The sequence below is a fragment of the Chlorocebus sabaeus genome, chromosome 9, assembly GCF_047675955.1.
Source record: "Chlorocebus sabaeus isolate Y175 chromosome 9, mChlSab1.0.hap1, whole genome shotgun sequence".
Taxonomy (NCBI): Eukaryota; Metazoa; Chordata; class Mammalia; order Primates; family Cercopithecidae; genus Chlorocebus; species Chlorocebus sabaeus.
The window spans coordinates 71,918,040-71,937,506 of record NC_132912.1 but is presented as its reverse complement, the minus strand read 5'-3'; the positions used below and the strand labels follow the sequence as shown (position 1 = coordinate 71,937,506).

General features: G+C 40.9%; 1 protein-coding gene across 7 annotated transcripts in view; it reads left to right on the top strand.

Moving 5' to 3' along the window:
• The window catches only part of TET1 (tet methylcytosine dioxygenase 1), a 142,542-nt gene that overhangs the window by 82,440 nt on the left and 40,635 nt on the right, over positions 1-19,467 (top strand). For all 7 annotated transcript variants that reach the window (XM_007963255.3, XM_038009144.2, XM_073019084.1 and 4 more), the window contains 3 exons: positions 4,197-6,492; positions 10,549-10,639; positions 11,207-11,300. In XM_007963255.3, the coding sequence (XP_007961446.3) occupies positions 4,197-6,492; positions 10,549-10,639; positions 11,207-11,300 (2,481 nt within the window). The remainder of the gene's footprint in view (positions 1-4,196; positions 6,493-10,548; positions 10,640-11,206; positions 11,301-19,467) is intronic.

Sequence of the window (19,467 nt, the reverse complement as noted above, 5' to 3'; positions counted from 1 at the left end):
AGAGTGTAATGGCATAATCTTGGCTCACCGCAACCTCTGCCTCCTGGGTTCGAGTGATTCTCCTGCCTAAGAGGCAGGGTGTCACTTTGTTGCTCAGGCTGGAGTGCAGTGATTCCATCACTGATCAGTTATAGTGTTGAATTTCTATGTTTGTGACCTAGGCCAGTTCACATCTCCTTAGGCAACCTAGTCTAGTGGTCTCCTATTCCCAAGAGATTACCATTTTTTAATATTTTAAATTTTTTTGAGACAGATTCTCGCTCTGTCGCCAGGCTGGAGTGCAGTGGTGTGATCTCTGCTCACTGCAGTCTCCGCCTCCCAGGTTCAAGAGATTCCCCTGCCTCAGCCTCTCGAGTACTTGGGACTACAGGCGTGCACCACCATGCCCGGCTAATTTTTTTGTGTGTTTTAGTAGAGACGGGGTTTCACCATGTTGGTCAAGATGGTCTCTATCTGACCTCGTGATCCACTTGCATTTGCCTCCCAAAGTGCTGTGATTACAGGCATGAGCCACTGCTTCCGGCCTATGTATTTATTTATTTATTGAGACGGTGTCTCATTTTTTTAACCTGGCTGGGGAACAGTGGCATAATAGTATCTCACTGCAGCCTTGAACTCCCAGTCTCAAGGGATCCTCTAACCTCAGCCTACCCAGCAGGTAGGACTACAGGTTCATACCACTGCACCCGGCTCATTGTTTTTTCATTCATTCTTTTACTGAATTTACAAAGAAATATTGTATATATTTATCGTGTACAATATGAAGTTTTCAAATGTGTATACACTGTGTAATTGGAGTTATCATTCTTTTTACAATTAATATCAATGGAAACACTCCACTGTCTCAATTCCTGTGGTATATCTGATGAGCTGTTTCAAGGTTTTTCAAAATTAGTCTGTAGTCGCAGCTTCTCTAGAGGCTGAGGCAGGAGACTTGCTTGAGCCCAGCACTCCAAAATCAGGCTTGGCAACATAGAGAGATCCTGTCTCTACAAAAAATAGGAAAAATATAAATTAACCAGACGTGGTTACAAGCGCCTGTAGACCCAGCTACTCAGGAGGGTGAGGTAGAAGGATAACTTGAGCCTGGGACTTTGAGGCTACAGTGAGCTGCTATCGTGCCACTGCACTCCAGCCTGGGGAACAGAGTGAGACCTTGTCTCAGAAAAAAAAAAGAAAAGACAGTAGATAAATAAGGATTAGAGGAAGGAATAGGGAGCTGTTGCTTAAACAGGGCACAGCATTTCTCTTTGGGGTTTTGAAAATGCTCTGGAAGTAGAGAATGGCTATGGTTGCACAACAGTACAAATAAACTAAAAACCACTGAATTGTATACTTTTCTTCTTCCTCCTCTTCTTCTTCTTCTCCTCCTCCTCCTCCTCCTCCTCCTGCTCCTCCTCCTCCTCCTCCTTCTCCTTCTTCTTTTTTTTTTTGAGGTGGAGTTTCACTCTTGTTGCCCAGGCAGGAGTACAGTGGCACAATCCTGGTTCACTGCAACCTCTGCCTCCCGTGTTAAAGCGATTTTCCCGCCTCAGCCTCCTGAGTAGCTGGGATTACAGGCACCCGCCACCACGTCCAGCTAATTTTTGTATTTTTAGTAGAGAAGGGTTTTGCCATGTTGGCCAGGCTGGTCTTGAACTCCTGACCTCAGGTGATCCGCTTGTCTAGGCCTCCCAAAGTGCTGGGATTACAGCTATGAGCTACCACGCCCAGCTGAATTGTATACTTTTCAACTGTAAAGTGATGGATTTCATGTCATGTAAATTCATCTCAATAAGAAAAATTAGGTTGGGTGCAGTGGCTCGTGCATGTAATCCCAGCACTTTGGGAGGTCAAGGTGAACAGACCACTTGAATCCAGGAATTTTGAGACTAGCCTGGGCAACATGGTGTTATCCTGTCTCTACAACAAATACAAAAAAATTAACCAGGCATGGTGGTATGTGCCTGTGGTCCCAGCTTACTTGGGAGGCTGAGCTAGGAGGAACATGTAAGCCTGGGAGGTTGAAGCCGCAGTGAACCATGATTGTACCACTGCACTCCAGCCTGAGTGACAGAGTGAGACCCTGAGAAAGGAGGGAGGGAAGGAGGGAGGAAGGAAGGAAGAAAGGAAGGAAGGAAGGAAGGAAGGAAATTGAAACTATAGCAGTTACTTTAAAGACCCAAACACTAAAAATAACCCAATGCCCATGTCCAGCAGAAAAAATGATAACCTTGTTATGTATTTAATCAGTGAACTTATTATACAATGAGAATGGACTACAAGTATACTTAACAACTCATTTTGTGAAAGTTTAAAAAGCTATGTACTTGTGATTTGTACACCTTTCTATGTGTATGTTCTATTTGAAAACAGTTTGTGTCAAAATAATAGGTATGTCTGGGCACGGTGGCTCACACCTGTAATGCCAGCACTTTGGGAGGCTGAGGTGGGCAGATCACCAGAGGTCAACCTGGCCAACATGGTGAAACTCATCTCTATTAAAAATACAAAAATTAGCTGGGTGTGGTGGTGGGCACCTGTAATCCCAGCTACTTGGGAGGCTGAGGAGGAGAATTGCCTGAACCCAGGAGGCAGAGGTTGCAGTGGTCTGAGATCATACCACTGCACTCCAGCCTGGGCAACAGAGCAAGACTCTGTCTGAAAAAAAAATTAATTAATTAAAACATATAATAAAAATAAATAAATAAAATAGATATTGTCTAATGAACACTACTGATGTAAAAGTAGTTTAAATTGTGGGGTTTTGTTGTTGTTGTTTTTTGTTTTTTTAAGAGACAGTCTCACTCAGTCACCCAGGCTGGAGTGCAATGACACAATCTTGGCTCACTGCAACCAACACCTCTCAGGTTCAAGGGATTCTCCTGCCTCAGCCTCCCGATTAGCTGGGACTACAGGTGCCTACCACCATGCCTGGATAATTTTTTTTGTATTTTTAGTAGAGATGAGGTTTCACCTTATTGGCCAGGGTGGTCTCAAACTCCTGACCTTGTGATCTGCCTGCCTCAGCCTCCCAAAGTGCTGGGATTACAGGCGTGAGCTACCGTGCCTAGCCTATAGTTTAAAATTTTTAAATTATTATTTATTTTTTATTTTTTGAGATGGAGTCTTACTCTGTCACCAGGCCTGAGTGCAGTAGAGCAATCTTGCCTCACTGCAACCTCTGCCTCCTAGGTCAAGTACAGACGTGGCCTAGTTTAAATTTTTACTTGGAGGCCAAGGTGAGTGGATTGCTGGAGCCCACAAGTTAGAGAACAGCTTGGGCAACATAGTAAGACCCTGTCTCTACAAAGAAACTTTTTATTTTAATTTTTTTAACTTTAAAAATATTATTTGGGGGAAAAAATGAACACATCTAAATATTAGCGGGTATGATATTTTGATAGTTCTGTGGGGTTTGTTTTTGTTTGTTTGTTTGTTTGTTTGAGACAGAGTCTTGCTCTGTCGCCCAGGCTGGAGTGCAGTGGCATGATCTTGGCTCACTGCAACCTCCATTTCCTGGGTTCGAGAGATTCTTGTGTTTTAGCCTCCCAAGAAGCTGGGACTACACCACGTCCTGCTAATTTTTGTATTTTTAGTAGAGACAGGGTTTCCCCATATTGGCCATGCTGGTCTTGAACTCCTGACTTAGTGATCCGCCCACCTCGGCCTCCCAAAGTGCTGGGATTACAGGTGTGAGCCATCACCCCTGGCCTTTGCTTTTGTTTCTTGGAGAAGAAGTCTCACTTTGTCACCCAGGCTGGAGTGTAGTAGCACAGTTCTGGCTCATTGGAACCTCCACCTCCTGTGCTGAAGTGATACTGTCACCATCAGCCTCCCAAGTAGCTGGGGCTGCAGGTGTGCATCACCATACCTGACTAATTTTTTTTTTTTTTTAGTATTTTTGCTAGAGACTGGGTTTCACCATCTTGCTCAGGCTGGTCTTGAACTCCTGGGCTCAAGTGATCCTCGCATCTTGTCCTCCCAAAGTGCTGGAATTACAGGTGTGAGCCACTACGCCTAGCCTAGTTGTCTTTTCTTTTTGTATATTATGCCCTTTTGGTATTTTATGACTTCACTGAACATGTGAAAAGTGAAAATAATATTTTAGGCTGTATCTACAGGGGCTACATTTAATTGCTATTACATTTTAATCTTCTTATGGCTGTTATTCAGATATTTAAGTAGATGACATGAGTAATTTCTGTATTTTACAGGCAGATTTTGACAACAAACCAGTAAATGGCCCCAAGTCAGAATCCATGGACTACAGTAGATGTGGTCATGGGGAAGAACAAAAATTGGAATTGAACCCACATCCTGTTGAAAATGTAACTAAAAATGAAGACAGCATGACAGGCATCGAGGTGGAGAAGTGGACACAAAACAAGAAATCACATTTAACTGATCATGTGAAAGGAGATTTTAGTGCTAATGTCCCAGAAGCTGAAAAATCAAAAAACTCTGAAGTTGACAAGAAACGAACCAAATCTCCAAAATTGTTTGTACAAACCGTAAGAAATGGCATTAAACATGTACACTATTTACCAGCTGAAACAAATGTTTCATTTAAAAAATTCAACATTGAAGAATTCGGCAAGACATTGGAAAACAGTTCTTATAAATTCCTAAAAGACACTGCAAACCATAATAACGCTATGAGCTCCGTTGCTACTGATATGAGTTGTGATCATCTCAAGGGGAGAAGTAACGTTTTAGTTTTCCAGCAGCCTGGCTTTAACTGCAATTCCATTCCACATTCTTCACACTCCAACATACATCGTCATGCTAGTATACACAATGAAGGTGATCAACCAAAAACTCCTGAGAATATACCAAGTAAAGAACCAAAAGATGGATCTCCCGTTCAACCAAGTCTCTTATCGTTAATGAAAGATAGGAGATTAACATTGGAGCAAGTGGTAGCCATAGAGGCCCTGACTCAACTCTCAGAAGCCCCGTCAGAGAATTCCTCCCCATCAAAGTCAGAGAAGGATGAAGAATCAGAGCAGAGAACAGCCAGTTTGCTTAATAGCTGCAAAGCTATCCTTTACACTGTAAGAAAAGACCTCCAAGACCCAAACTTACAAGGAGAGCCACAAAAACTTCATCACTGTCCATCTTTGGAAAAACAAAGTTCATGCAACACGGTGGTTTTCAATGGGCAAGCCAACTCACATATCAGCTCAGCTACTAACCAAGCATCCACAAAGTCACATGAATATTCAAAAGTCACCAATTCATTATCTCTTTTTATACCAAAATCAAATTCACCCAAGATTGACACCAATAAAAGTATTGCTCAAGGGATAATTACTCTTGACAATTGTTCCAATGATTTGCATCAATTGCCACCAAGAAATAATGAAGTGGAGTATTGCAACCAGTTACTGGACAGCAGCAAAAATTTGGACTCAGATGATCTATCATGTCAGGATGCAACCCATACTCAAATTGAGGAAGACGTTGCAACACAGTTGACACAACTTGCTTCAATAATTAAGTTCAATTACATAAAATCAGAGGACAAAAATGTTGAAAGTACACCAACAAGCCTTGTCACATGTAATGCACAGCAAAAATACAATCAGGAGAAGGGCACAATACAACAGAAACCGCCTTCAAGTGTACACAATAATCATGGTTCATCATTAACAAAGCAAAAGAACCCAACCCAGAAAAAGACAAAATCTACCCCATCAAGAGATCGGCGGAAAAAGAAGCCCACAGTTGTAAGTTATCAAGAAAATGATCAGCAGAAGTGGGAAAAGTTGTCCTATATGTATGGCACAATATGCGACATTTGGATAGCATCGAAATTTCAAAATTTTGGGCAATTTTGTCCCCATGATTTTCCTACTGTATTTGGGAAAATTTCTTCCTCAACCAAAATATGGAAACCACTGGCTCAAACGAGGTCCATTATGCAACCCAAAACAGTATTTCCTCCACTCACTCAGATAAAATTACAGAGATATCCTGAATCAGCAGAGGAAAAGATGAAGGTTGAACCATTGGATTCACTCAGTTTATTTCATCTTAAAATGGAATCCAACGGGAAGGCATTCACTGATAAAGCTTATAATTCTCAGGTACAGTTAACGGTGAATGCCAATCAGAAAGCCCATCCTTTGACCCAGCCCTCCTCTCCGCCTCACCAGTGTGCTAATGTGATGGCAGGCGATGACCAAATACAGTTTCAGCAGGTTGTTAAGGAGCAACTCATGGATCAGAGACTGCCAACCTTGCCTGATATCTCTCAAGAAACACCCTTACCGGAGTCAGCACTAACTCTCAGGAATGTAAATGTAGTGTGTTCAGGTGGAATTACAGTGGTTTCTACCAAAAGTGAAGAGGAAGTGTGTTCATCCAGTGTTGGAACATCAGAGTTTTCCACAGTGGACAGTGCACAGAAAAATTTTAATGATTATGCTATGAACTTCTTTACTAACCCTACAAAAAACCTAGTGTCTGTAACTAAAGATTCTGAACTGCCCACCTGCAACTGTCTTGGTGAGTACTTGTGTGGATGTATTCTTATTTCACCTGCACAAATTACCTCAATCATGACAAGCAAATTCTGATTCATCTCTTTTTGTGTGATATTTTTTCCCCATTCTTACTCTAACTAAGATGGATTAAGTAAATCTATAACCATTTTTCTGTGGGACCTTTTGGTTCTGCTCACAAGAATGGAATATTCAACTCATAATTTGGAAAAACAAATTTGGAAAAGGTAAACCTGCTGAAGTGGAAAAATAGGCTGATATTTCTCTCAAGGCTGAATGTCTGTCAATTTATTGTGCGTAGCATAAGAATGAATTTCCTAGGCCAGGTACAGTGGCTCTTGCCTGTAATCCCAACACTTTGGGAGGCCAAGTCAGATGGATCACTCGAGGTCAAGAGTTCGATACCAGGCCGGGCGCGGTGGCTCAAGCCTGTAATCCCAGCACTTTGGGAGGCCGAGACGGGCGGATCACGAGGTCAGGAGATCGAGACCATCCTGGCTAACCCGGTGAAACCCCGTCTCTACTAAAAATACAAAAAAAAAAAAAACTAGCCGGGCGAGGTGGCGGGCGCCTGTAGTCCCAGCTACTCCGGAGGCTGAGGCAGGAGAATGGCGTAAACCCGGGAGGCGGAGCTTGCAGTGAGCTGAGATCCGGCCACTGCAGTCCAGCCCGGGCTACAGAGCAAGACTCCGTCTCAAAAAAAAAAAAAAAAAAAAAAAAAGAGTTCGATACCAGCCTGGCCAACATGGTGAAACCCTGTATCTACTTAAAATTCAAAAATTAGTTGAGCATAGTGGTGCACACCTGCAATCCCAGCTACTCAGGTGGCCGAAGCAGGAGAATCACTTGAACCTAGGAGGCAGAGGTTACAGTGAGCCGAGATTGCACCACTCCCCTCCAGCTTGGGCAATAGAGCGAGACCCTGTCTCAAAAAAAAAAAAAAAAAGAAAGAAAGAAAGAAAGAAAGAAAGAGATAACTTAATAGTTTATTACGGCTTATTTATTTTTCCTATATTCAAACAAATTTCAACTTACAAGCCTTTCATTATATTTTTGTGTGTGTGAAATAGAAGATACATATAGAGAATGTAAAACATATGTATAAGTTAACAGTTATAAAATATATAGCTGGCAGTTGCTGTCCTACTCTAGAATTGAAGCTGGTTTATGTCTTTTTCAGTGTCTAGTGCTTTTATGCTCTATCCAGTACAAGATCTAATACTGTCTTTTTTGTCCAAAGAGCACTTGATATTCTGAAATAATATATTTCTATTTCTCTGCAATACAAAGTGTACCTGCGTATAAAGAAATTCCATAATCTTGGCCACTTGAAGAATTCATAAACCTTTTTGAATTTTAACATATTAACAAATTTGTTTAATACTGATTTCCTATTTCAAAAAATCAAAGAATAACCAGTGTGCTAACATGAGTCATGTGCTAATAGCTGACTCATGGACTGATCCCTAACCAATATATTTCTACATTTTTGTGCCTTAGGAGTCATTGAAAGAGAACATTCTGAACCAATTAGTTTTAGTAGTGTGTTAAAAGCTCTGAGAAAATCTTGCTGGGTAAAGATTCTCAGGCAGATCTTATGAGAAATTTCCTCAGTATTTGAAACATATGAAAGCTTAATGATTAGTTACTGTGTGTGGTCAAATTTCAAGTAAGCACTCTTCTAAGAAACCTGTTGACTCTAATATAGCTGTAAAAAATAGGGAAATTAAATAGATTGTGTCATTAAAGTTCGTTAGGTTGCTTGAAGCCCCATTATTTTGTTTACCATACAACTATGATAGAATAAATTTTTTGTGAAAAAATCTGTTTTGAACCTCATCCAAATAGGTTTAGTTATTAGAAGTCTTACTTAAAATATGGCTCCAAATCACAAAGACTCAAGATTTGCCTTGACCAAAGGTGATGTTTTTATTAGAAGTGGGTGGTTCAATGGGAAGGATAAGTACATCACACTGATTTTTTAACAACAGTAGAAAAGATAGTGTTGTGTAGTAATAATACTGAATTCTTGTTTTTCCAAAGTACACGTTGTTCTGAAATAATATCATTCCATTTCTCTGCTCATTGTTCAATACACAGTGTTTTTTAGGTTTTTGTTTTGTTTGTTTGTGGATATAGGGTCTCACTTTGTTACTCAGACTGGTCTTGAACTCCTGGGCTCAAGTGATCCTCGTGCTTCAGCTTCCTAAAGTGCTGGGATTACAGGCGTGAACCACCACACCAGCTAACACACAGTTTTGACAAACTACCATGTGCCAGTTACCAAGGATAGGCTATTCTGAGAAGAATCTCACAATTTGGAAAGAGTGACAATGCTGTCTAGTGGAGTTGAATTAGGAGAACAAGGTTCTTGAATTAAGGAGAGAAGAATATAATCATGATAATGGCTTCCATTCTGGAGTTCTTACTACAAGTCTGATATTGTGCCTTGCCTTGACTTGTAATGTTCACAGCAACTCTTCAAAGGGAGGGCTTATCATCCCCATTATACAAATGCAGAAACCAAGGCACAGAGAATTTCATAGCTGTCCAGTAACTGAACTGGGACTCAGAGACAGCAGTCTCAACTCCAAAACCAATCCTTATAACGTACACTCTGGTGCTTAATAAATGTGAATTATATAAGAGAGAACACTTTTCGGCTGGGTGCAGTGGCTCACGCCTGTAATCCCAGCACTTTGGGAGGCTGAGGCGGGCAGGTTATGAGATCAGGAGATTGAGACCATCCTGGCTAACACGGTGAAACCCCATCTCTACTAAAAAATACAAAAAGTTAGCCGGGCATGGTGGTGGGCGCCTGTAGTCCCAGCTAATCGGGAGGCTGAGGCAGGAGAATGGTGTGAACCTTGGAGGCAGAGCTTGCAGTGAGCTGAGATCGCGCCACTGCACTCTAGCCTGGGCGACATAGCAAGACTCCATCTCAAAAAAAAAAGAAAAAGGTTGGGGGAGAGAACACTTTTCTAAATATCCTTACAAATGGAAATAAGGCCTGTAGTTCAACAAATACGAGCCTTTAAAGTTTATATACCTGAGCTAGACTGCTTTTTCTATGTGCATGGTTCTAAAAGGATGATTGTCTAGTTTGAAGACCCTTTCCTTATGCAAAATAACTAGTCACAGCATACAGGAATAGACAGCTGGGCATTCAGAGTTGAATAAGTACCTGCAGTGGACTCAGCTTTTTTTGGTGTAGAATTTCATGGCTAGACATTCATGAAATGCAGAAATTCCCCAGTAATTCTTGTTACACATGAGTCTAAGGGGCCAACTTAAAAATAGCATTTTTTAAGAAACAAAATTCATGCTCACAAAAATTCAAGTGGTGCAGAAATATGATGCAAACATCTTCCCATACTCCCATTCTATACAAAAGAACATTATTGATTTTAATTTTGTTTCCATTTTTACAAAAATTTAAAACAATCTTTCTACTTGGTTTTCTAATATAATGATATCATGGATTTTTAAATGTTTTATAAATATTATTGTTTCAATCGATTTATTGTATTCCACTATATAAACATCCCATAATTTATTTAAACCACATGTTATTGACAGATGTTAGGAGTGTTTTGCTTTTTTGATATTACAAATATTTGTAACAAGGAACATTCTTTTGTAATTGTGCAAGTGTGTAGTTGAATAAAATTGTCTGCAATGAAATTGCTCAATTTTTAAATAGGATTCTGAGGGCAACCTTTAACATTGTTCTTGGATAACTTTTAATATTACACCTCAATTAATACAGATTTTTTTTAAGCAGGAGATAGGAGTATAAATATGACCCACATCTTAAAATACTTTTTTTCTCCTCTGATTTTCAGAGGAAGAAAGAATTCGTTAGGGGCAGGAAGAAAGGAACATTAAAAGTTAAATTCCATGGGCTGTTGTCCTTGACTTTAATTACCAAGTCTTACCAAAACCTTGTCAAGATTCGTGGTTCTGAATTGAGGGGGAACAAAAAGTATAAAAATAGCTTCTCCTGTCCCCTATGCAATTCTGTAAAGCTTTGGGTCTAATAATCTTATTCCTTCCACAGATCGAGTTATACAAAAAGACAAAGGCCCATATTATACACACCTTGGGGCAGGACCAAGTGTTGCTGCTGTCAGGGAAATCATGGAGAATAGGTGAGGAAATACGCTTCCCTGTTAAAATCATTTTTACTGTGAATCTGACTCAATGGAGATAAATCATCTCTAAGAACAAACGCCGTGATTGAAAAACATTCAGGAGTATGGGTTGGATGTTTCTTAGGGCCCAACAAAAGAGGGGTGTCCTCATGTCCCTACTGAGCCACCCATCATACAAGCTGTTGGGCACATAAAAGAGCACCCACAAAACAAGACTAATTGTCTTTGATAAATTCAGAAGTACTTTTTATATTATTGTATAATGGTAGAAATAGGTCAAATTACCACCCTTGACACTGCATACCCTACATTCCCATTGCTTGTCTTGCAGTCAGCCTATTTTTTAAAGAGTGATCTTTAAGGATAAGTGAGTAGGACTGGTTAACAAATTAAAATACCTGCCACACAAAAGCAAATGTTTAACAAAAGTAAATTATGAGGAGTGTTTGATTTTTGAGCTTCTGTACATCTATATCTTAAATACATTAAGATCTTCAAAGCCAAAGCCTTCAAGTACAGATTGCAATTAATTAGTACATTCCCTTCACTGTGTTTTATACTCAGGTATGGTCAAAAAGGAAACGCAATAAGAATAGAAATAGTAGTGTACACCGGTAAAGAAGGGAAAAGCTCTCATGGGTGTCCAATTGCTAAGTGGGTAAGTATTTCCTGTTTATATATATATTTTTGAAGCTTGTTATTCCAGAGCTGATATTTATACTTTTACAATAGCCAGAGTGACCTTTATTTTATTTATTCATTTGTTTATTTAATTTCTGAGACAAAGTCTTGGTTGCCCCAGCTGGATTGCAGTGGTGCAATCACACCTCACTGCAGCATTGATCTCCCAGGCTCAAGCAATCTTCCCACCTTGGTCTCCCAAGTAGTTAAGACTATAGGCACTTGCCACCAAACCCAGCAATTTTTTGTTTTTTTTTTTAAGTAGAGAGGAGGTCTCGCTACATTGCCCAGGCTGGTCTCAAACACCTGAGCTCAAGTGATCCTCCCGCCTCAGTCCCCTAAAGTGCTGGGGTTACAGGCGTGAGCCACTGTGCTTGGCCAGATTTTTTGATAGATTTTTCAAGAAAATTGGTCATTTGTGATGAAAGTTGCAAATATATTTTCTCAGTTTGTTGTGGTTTTACCAGTTAGTTTTTTTTTTTTTTTTTTTTTTTAAACTGTAATCAGCTTTTTCATCTTTTATAGCTTTAGGATATTGTGTCTTAATTAGAAAAACCTTTACCACTTGTAGGTTATAAATCTCTCATTTCCTTTTGTAGTATTTTAATGATTTTATTTTATTTTTCTATATTGAAGTATTTTATATTTATCCTGGTTTAGAGTATTGGTAGCTATGTACACTTCTCCAGATGGCTACTCAATTATCCAACACCACTCATTTAATTGTACATCTCTTCATTATTGATGTGTATTTGCTTATATGTGTAGATTCCCTGTTGTGTTAAATCATTGTCTTTAATCAGCATGAGATTGCTCTATTTAGATTTTATAATGTTTCCATGTCTAATAGGCTAATTCCTTTTAATTTTTCAAAAGTGGTCTGACCATTCTGGTTTATTTTATCATATTAATGTATAAACACCATGTTTCATTACAAGAATAAAATCCTATTGGTATTTTTATTGGAATCATATTAATAGAATTTGGAGAATTTACATATATTTTCATATTCAGTCTTCCTTTTCTACATATTGCATCTTTCCATTTGCGTATGCCTTCTTTTGTCCTTGAAGACTGTTTTAAAATAGAATTTATTTAAGGTAGAATTTACATGTTTCTTGTTTTTGTACATATTTCTCTTGTGTATCCTCTAATACAGTTAATCCAACAGACTAACTCTAATTTTATATTGCTTTAGTAATGATGGTCTCCTTACTTTGTTTCTCTCTTCCCATGGGGATGTTTCCAGAGTTTTCCCATTAAGTGTGGGTTGTTGGCCGGAAAGGTGGCTCACGCCTGTAATCCCAGCATTTTGGGAGGCTGAGGCAGCCAGATCACCAGAGGTCAGGAGTTCGAGACCAGCCTGGCCAACATAGTGAAACCCTGTCTCTACTAAAAATACATAAAATAGCTGGGCATGGTGGTGGGCACCTGTAGTCCCAGCTACTTGGGAGGCTGAGGCAGGAGAATCGCTTGAACCCGGGAGGCAGAGGTTGCAGCGAGCCAAGATCAGGCCAATGCACTCTAGCCTGGGCAACAAGAGCAAAACTCTCCAAAAAAAAAAAAGCATGGGTTGTCAGGGAATGCGTTTCAGGGAAGGTAACATTTAAACTGAGAAAGGAGTGACAAAAAGGAGCTAAGTACGCAGAGGATATGCAGGGAGTAGCACTCCTAAGCAGAGAAAACAGCACGAACAAAGGTCTTGGGTTAAGAAATAAGAGTACATTAAAAAAATCTAAGCAGAGTCATTTGAAATTAAGGGGATAGGCTGGGCACAGTGGCTCACACCTGTAATCCCAGCACTTTGGGAGGCCGAGGGGCACAGATCACCAGAGGTCAGGAGATCGAGCCCATCCTGGCTAACATGGTAAAACTATTTCGTGTCTACTTGAAATAAAAAAAATAGCTGGATGTGGTGGCGCGAGCCTGTAGTCCCAGATACTCTGGAGGCTGAGGCAGGAGAATCGCTTGAAACCAGGAGGTGGAGGTTGCAGTGAGCCTAGGTCAAGCCACTGCACTCCAGCCTGGGCGACAGAGTAAGACTCTCTCTCAAAAAAAACCCAAAATAGGCCGGGCGCGGTGTCTCAAGCCTGTAATCCCAGCACTTTGGGAGGTCAAGATGGGCGGATCACGAGGTCAGGAGATTGAGACCATCCTGGCTAACACGGTGAAACCCCGTCTCTACTAAAAAAATACAAAAAACTAGCCGGGAGAGGTGGCGGGCACCTGTAGTCCCAGCTACTTGGGAGGCTGAGGCAGGAGAATAGTGTAAACCCGGGAGGCATAGCTTGCAGTGAGCTGAGATCCGGCCACTGCACTCCAGCCTGGGCGACACAGCGAGACTCCGTCTCAAAAAAAACCAAAAAACCAAAAATGGAAAACGAAATTAAGGAGATAGTTAATAGAACTGGGTGGGGGTAAAAAGGTGAATGATTTTGTAGGCCATAGTGAGGAGCTGCGGTTTTAGCCCATGAGTAACATGAAAACTTATAAGTATTTTAGATAGAGATGTGTTATCTGGCTTATGTTTTATATATAGTATTTAAGGAATTAACTGATAAAACCTGTATTCTTTATCTGTCACTGTTCAGCATCTTTGAATAGTAAACAGGTATCATCTCTTCAGTTTTAGTGGGTTAGGAATCCAAGTGCTGCCTCTGGCATAGGCTCCTGTCAGGATGCAATCATCTGAAAACTTGACGGGGGGGAGGGTGGTGCAGCTAGAGGACCCAATTCCAAGCTCTCTTACAGGAGACCTTAACTCTTTGATGGCTGTTGGCTGGAGGCCTCAGTTCCTCCTCATCTTAAATGTTTTCATAACACAGCAGCTTGGTTTCCCCCAGAGTGAGTGGATCAAAAGAGAGCAAGGAGGAAACTACAGTGTCTTTTATCACCTCGAGAGGTTGAGGCCAGGAGATCAAGGTCACAGTGTACTATGGTGGCTCCTGTGAATCCATAGCCAGCCACTGCACTCCAACCTGAGCAGCATAGCAAGACCCCACATCACTTTACGAAAAAAAAAAAAGAAAAAAAGCAAAAGAAAATCAACTAGATTCTCAGAAGCCACAGTTATAAATCTCCCATCCTGGCTTTGTGATAATAATTTTCTTGCTCTCCACCTTTCCCTGCTAGTTATATATTTCTCAAACAGTACAGTTTTATTTTGTTTTGTTCTTTTGTTTCTGGCCTATCCATAGTACCTTGTATATTTGAAATAAATCACACAATTGGTTCCCAATATCTGGGGCTGATAGTTGTTACAGATTTGTTGAGCTGTATCTGTTAGCTATTTCTGAATTGTTCACTCCTTTGTCTATTAAGTGGCAAGGAATGAATATGTCCTCGTGATGTGGCAGCTGGCTTCTCCTACAGTGAGTCTGAAGGAAAGGCAACGAGGCTTATTGGTGGGATTGGGGGTGATTTCTTTTTCCTGTCTTTAAAACCTTTTCTAATATAATAATAACGACAGTGATATAAATAATTGTAATGTATAGTTTTTTGGGTTTTTCTTTTTCCTTAAGAAGGCAAATATAAACCCTGTAGCTTAAAGATTTTGGTAGCAACTTTCTATTTAGTATTTTTCCCTAGTGAAATTTTATTTGTTGGTTTTGGATATCCATCTGTCTGTGTTACCTGAACTAGAGTGCACTAACCCAGGGGACCCCAACCCCTGGGCCATGGGCCAATAAGAACCTGACTTCGCGGCAGGACAGCAAGTGAAGCTTCATCTGTATTTTCAGCCACTCCTCATTGCTAGTATTACCACCTGAGCTCTGAGTCCTGTCAGATCAGCAATGAGATTAGATTGTTATAGGACTGCAAACCCTCTTGTCAACTGTACATGTGAGGGATGTAGGTTGTGCTTTCCTTATGCGAATCTGATGCTTGATGATCTGTCACTGTCCCCCCTCACCCCCAGATGGGACCGTCTAGTTTTAGGAAAACAAGCTCCAGGGCTACCTCTGATTCTTTATTATGACGAGTTGTATAGTTACTTTATTACATATTACAATATAATAGTAATAAAAATAAAGTGCACAATAAATGTAATGCACTTGAATCATCCCAAAACCTCTGCCCCTGGCCCCACCTCCGTGGAAAAATTGTCTTCCATGAAACGGGTCCCTGGTGTCAAAAAGGTTGGTGACCACTGCACTAACACAATCATAGCTCACTGCAGTCTTGAACTCCCAGGCTCGAGTGATCCTCCTATGTCAACCTGTGCAGTAGCGAGGACTATAGGGGTGTGCCACCATGCCTGGTTAATTTTTTCTTATTTTTTGTAGAGTCGAGGTTTGCTATGTTGCCCAAGCTTGTCTCGAACTCCCAGCCCCAAGCCTCTGCCTGCCCCAGGCTCCTAAAGCCATGAGATTATAGGCGTGAGCCACCATGCCCAGCAGCAACATTCTATTTAAATCCTTAGGGTTATTAGGTACAAGAGGTATTTGGCATTTTTCGTGAAGCACGTGTATTTAAATTGCTCTTATTTTCTCTTGTGCAATATGTCTTCTCAGAATGAGAATACCTTAGTGTATACTAATGTATACCTGGCTCTTTTCACAAATGCAAAAATAATCCAATGATAAGAAATGAAATAAAGCACAGCTGCTGAGCAACGTAATGAAAAATTTGCTATCTACTAATGACGATTCAAAAGTGTAATCTTGGTAACAAAACCAAGCAGTACTATTGCATTTCTATGAAAATAAAGTAAGTTGTTTTGGTTGTTTTTTTTCATTTTTTTGTTTTGTTTGTTTGTTTGAGACGAAGTCTCGCTCTGTCACCGAGGCTGGAGTGCAGTGGCGCGATCTCTGCTCATTGCAAGCTACGCCTCCTGGGTTCACGTTATTCTCCTGCCTCAGCCTCCGGAGTAGCTGGGACTACAGATGCCCGCCACAATACCCGGCTGTTTTTGTATTTTTAGTAGAGGCGGGGTTTCACCGTGTTAGCCAGGATGGTCTCCATCTCCCCACCTCATGATCCTCCCACCTCAGCCTCCCAAAGTGCAGGGATTACAGGCGTGAGCCACTGCGCCTGGCAAAAAATTTTTTTAAATTAGCCGACTGTGGTGGTGTGTGCCTGTGGTCCCACCTACTCGGGAGGCGGGACGATTGCTTGAGCCTGGGAGGAGGAGGTTGCAGTGAGCCATTATCGGGCCACTGCACTCGAGCCTGAGTGAAAGAATGAGCCCTGCCTACAGAGAGAACGGAAAGTTGAGTATCTTGAATTTGAATTGGTATCTTTAAATAGTATGGCTGTGGTATTCATTAGCTATTTTCTGAGGCATGAGAAACTGAGGATTAGAGCTGAGAATCTGCTGGATTTGTCCACCCCACGCTTGAACTTTAGGTAGAGGTTGAATGAAAATTGGAATTTAAAAAAGTCCATGAAGGAAGGTGGGAAAAATTTCAAAACAATTTAAAAAAAGAGAGAATTAGATCTGTCTGTATTCTACATAGTTTGTAGAACTTTACCGTGAGGTTATTTTGAATGACACTAGTGCAATTGGGTGGACTATATGTGGGTGAGGGAGGAAATGAAGGTCAAAAATTTTGAACTAAGCAATGGAATACACACACACATGCAGTCAGTGAATTACATTGCTCCAAATTTACTTTTCATCTTGGATAGTGTACATTTTTGGTGTACTTGTTATAAAACATTAATCTATATCAAGCATCATTTCATGCTTTCATTTTTTAAAATCTTCATGTATACGATTAGATTTGTTAGTAATTTTAGAGTTCTATCCTAAACTGCCCCCCGCCTGTTTTGTTTTGTTTTGTTTTTAAGTTGTGTTTCTTTTGTCTTCCTTTTTTTTTTTTTTTAATCTTGCTCTGTTGCCTAGGCTTGAGTGCAGTGGCATAATCTCGGCTCACTGCAACCTCTGCCTCCCAGGTTCAACCAATTTTCCTGCCTCAGCTTTCACCATGTTGCCCAGGCTGGTCTCAAACTCCTGACCTCAAGTGATCCACCGGCCTCTACCTCCCAAAGTGCTGGGATTACAGGCGTGAGCCACCGCAACAACCCTCTTGTATTCTTTGTTTCAAAGAGAGATCTATTACTTCTCTTTTTAATGATCACACACAAAAAGTCTAACAGAAAATTCTAACTGGCTAGCACCATTTTCTGAGCCATTCTTACATTGTTTTGACTATGTTCTCAACACTGTTTTATTCTTCTCTTGAAATGTTTCCTTGCCAGGTGGTCATTAATACTCTCACATAATTATAGTCTTTGGTAGAGATTTTTGACTCTTTTTCTCTGCTGTCACCTTGGATCTTGTCAGGAACAAGTTATCTTGTACTTCAGTAGATTTTGAAGAAAAGGGTAGTGTAGTTTCTTAGATGCACCTTAGATGTTCAAGGAGAATCGCTTGAACCTGGGAGGCAGAGGTTGCGGTGAACTGAGATTGCACCACTGCCCTCCAGCCTGGGTGATAGCATGAGAGCCTTTCTTAAGAAGAAAACATGAAAAAATAGTATTTTAAAAATTAGCTGGATGTCATGAGTAAATCACATTTAAGAATTTCCCAGCTGGCCAGGCGCGGTGGCTCACACCTGTAAACCCAGCACTTTGGGAGGCTGACACGGGTGGATCACTTGAGACCAGGAGTTCAAGACCAGGCTGGCCAACATGGTGAAACCCTGTCTTTGCTAAAAATACAAAATTAGCCAGGTGTGGTGGTGTGAGCCTGTAATCCCAGCTACTCAGGAGGCTGAGGCAGGAGTATAACTGTTTGTATACTTCCCCTCTTAAGCTTCTGGGGTAATGGCAGAAGTAGGGAGAAGAGTCAAACAGTGGATGGCCTCGCTGGCTCCAATGCCTGAGTGCTTCACATTGGGCATCGTATGATTAGTTCCCCTCTGTGGAATTGTGTATTAGTCAATAGAGCAGGTGTGGCAATGAATACCTACAAGTGATTTCTTTTTTTTTCTTTTGAGATTAAGTTTCTCTCTGTTGCCTAGGACAGAGTACAGTGGTGTGATCTTGGCCCTCTGCCTCCCAGGTTCAAGCCATTCTCCAGCTTCAGCCTCTCAAGTAGCTGGGATTACAGGCGTGTGTCACCACACTCAGCTAATTTTTGTATTTTTAGTGGAGGTGGGGTTTCACCGTGTTATCCAGGCTGGTCTTGAACTCCTGACCTTAAGTGATCCAGCCACCTTGGCCTCCCAAAGTGCTATGATTACAGGCATGAGCCACTGCGCCCAGCAAGAGAATGTTATATTTACCCCTCTTGTCTGATGTGACCCAAGTTTAGGGGTGAAGCTAAAATATGCAAAAGTCCTCAAACCGTCTTTCTTGGATTTATACATTTATCCAATCTTCAAAACCATTCCCTTTTTTGTTGTCTTTGTTAGTTCTTCTAAGGTTCTACCTAATTACGTGCCTTGGTTATCTTTGAACTATACCATAGTGCTGCTTGTTTCTGCCCAATAAGGCACCTCCTTGTATATTATCATGACAGGAAGATAAAGAGATGAGGTGGTACCCTGGGCTACTTGTTTGGTGCCTACGATATCTTCCTAATGTGAGCTAGCCATTTTATTTGTCAGTGATAAAATTTAGTCAGTGAGCAAGAAGTTAATGTTAACTGTCGATAATATTAAACTGACTTACTATTATTATTATTATTTATTTATTTATGTTTGAGATGGGAATTTTGCTCTTGTTGCCCAGGCTGGTGTGTAATGGCACGAATTTGGCTCACTGCAACCTTTGTTTCCCAGGTTCAAGCAATTCTCCTGCCTCAGCCTCCCGAGTAGCTGGGACTACAGCCATGCGCCACCATGCCTGGCTAACTTTGTATTTTTAGTAGTTTCTCCATGTTGGTCAGGCTGGTCTTGAACTCCGAAGCTCTAGTGATCCACCTCCCTTGGCCTCCCAAAGTGCTGGGATTACTGGCATGAGCCACTGCGCCTGGCCCATTAGTACTCTTTTTATGTTAGTTTGTTTACTCACTTATAGAGTTCATTTTTAAGGAAATTTTAATTCAAGTATAACATACACACAGAAAAGTGTGCATACCATAAGGTACAGCCCAGTGAAGTTGTGCAAAGTAAACATACCCATGTGACCATTGACCAGATCAAGACATTACCAAAACTTCAGAACCCCGTTGTGTGAACTCAGTCATTAACCCC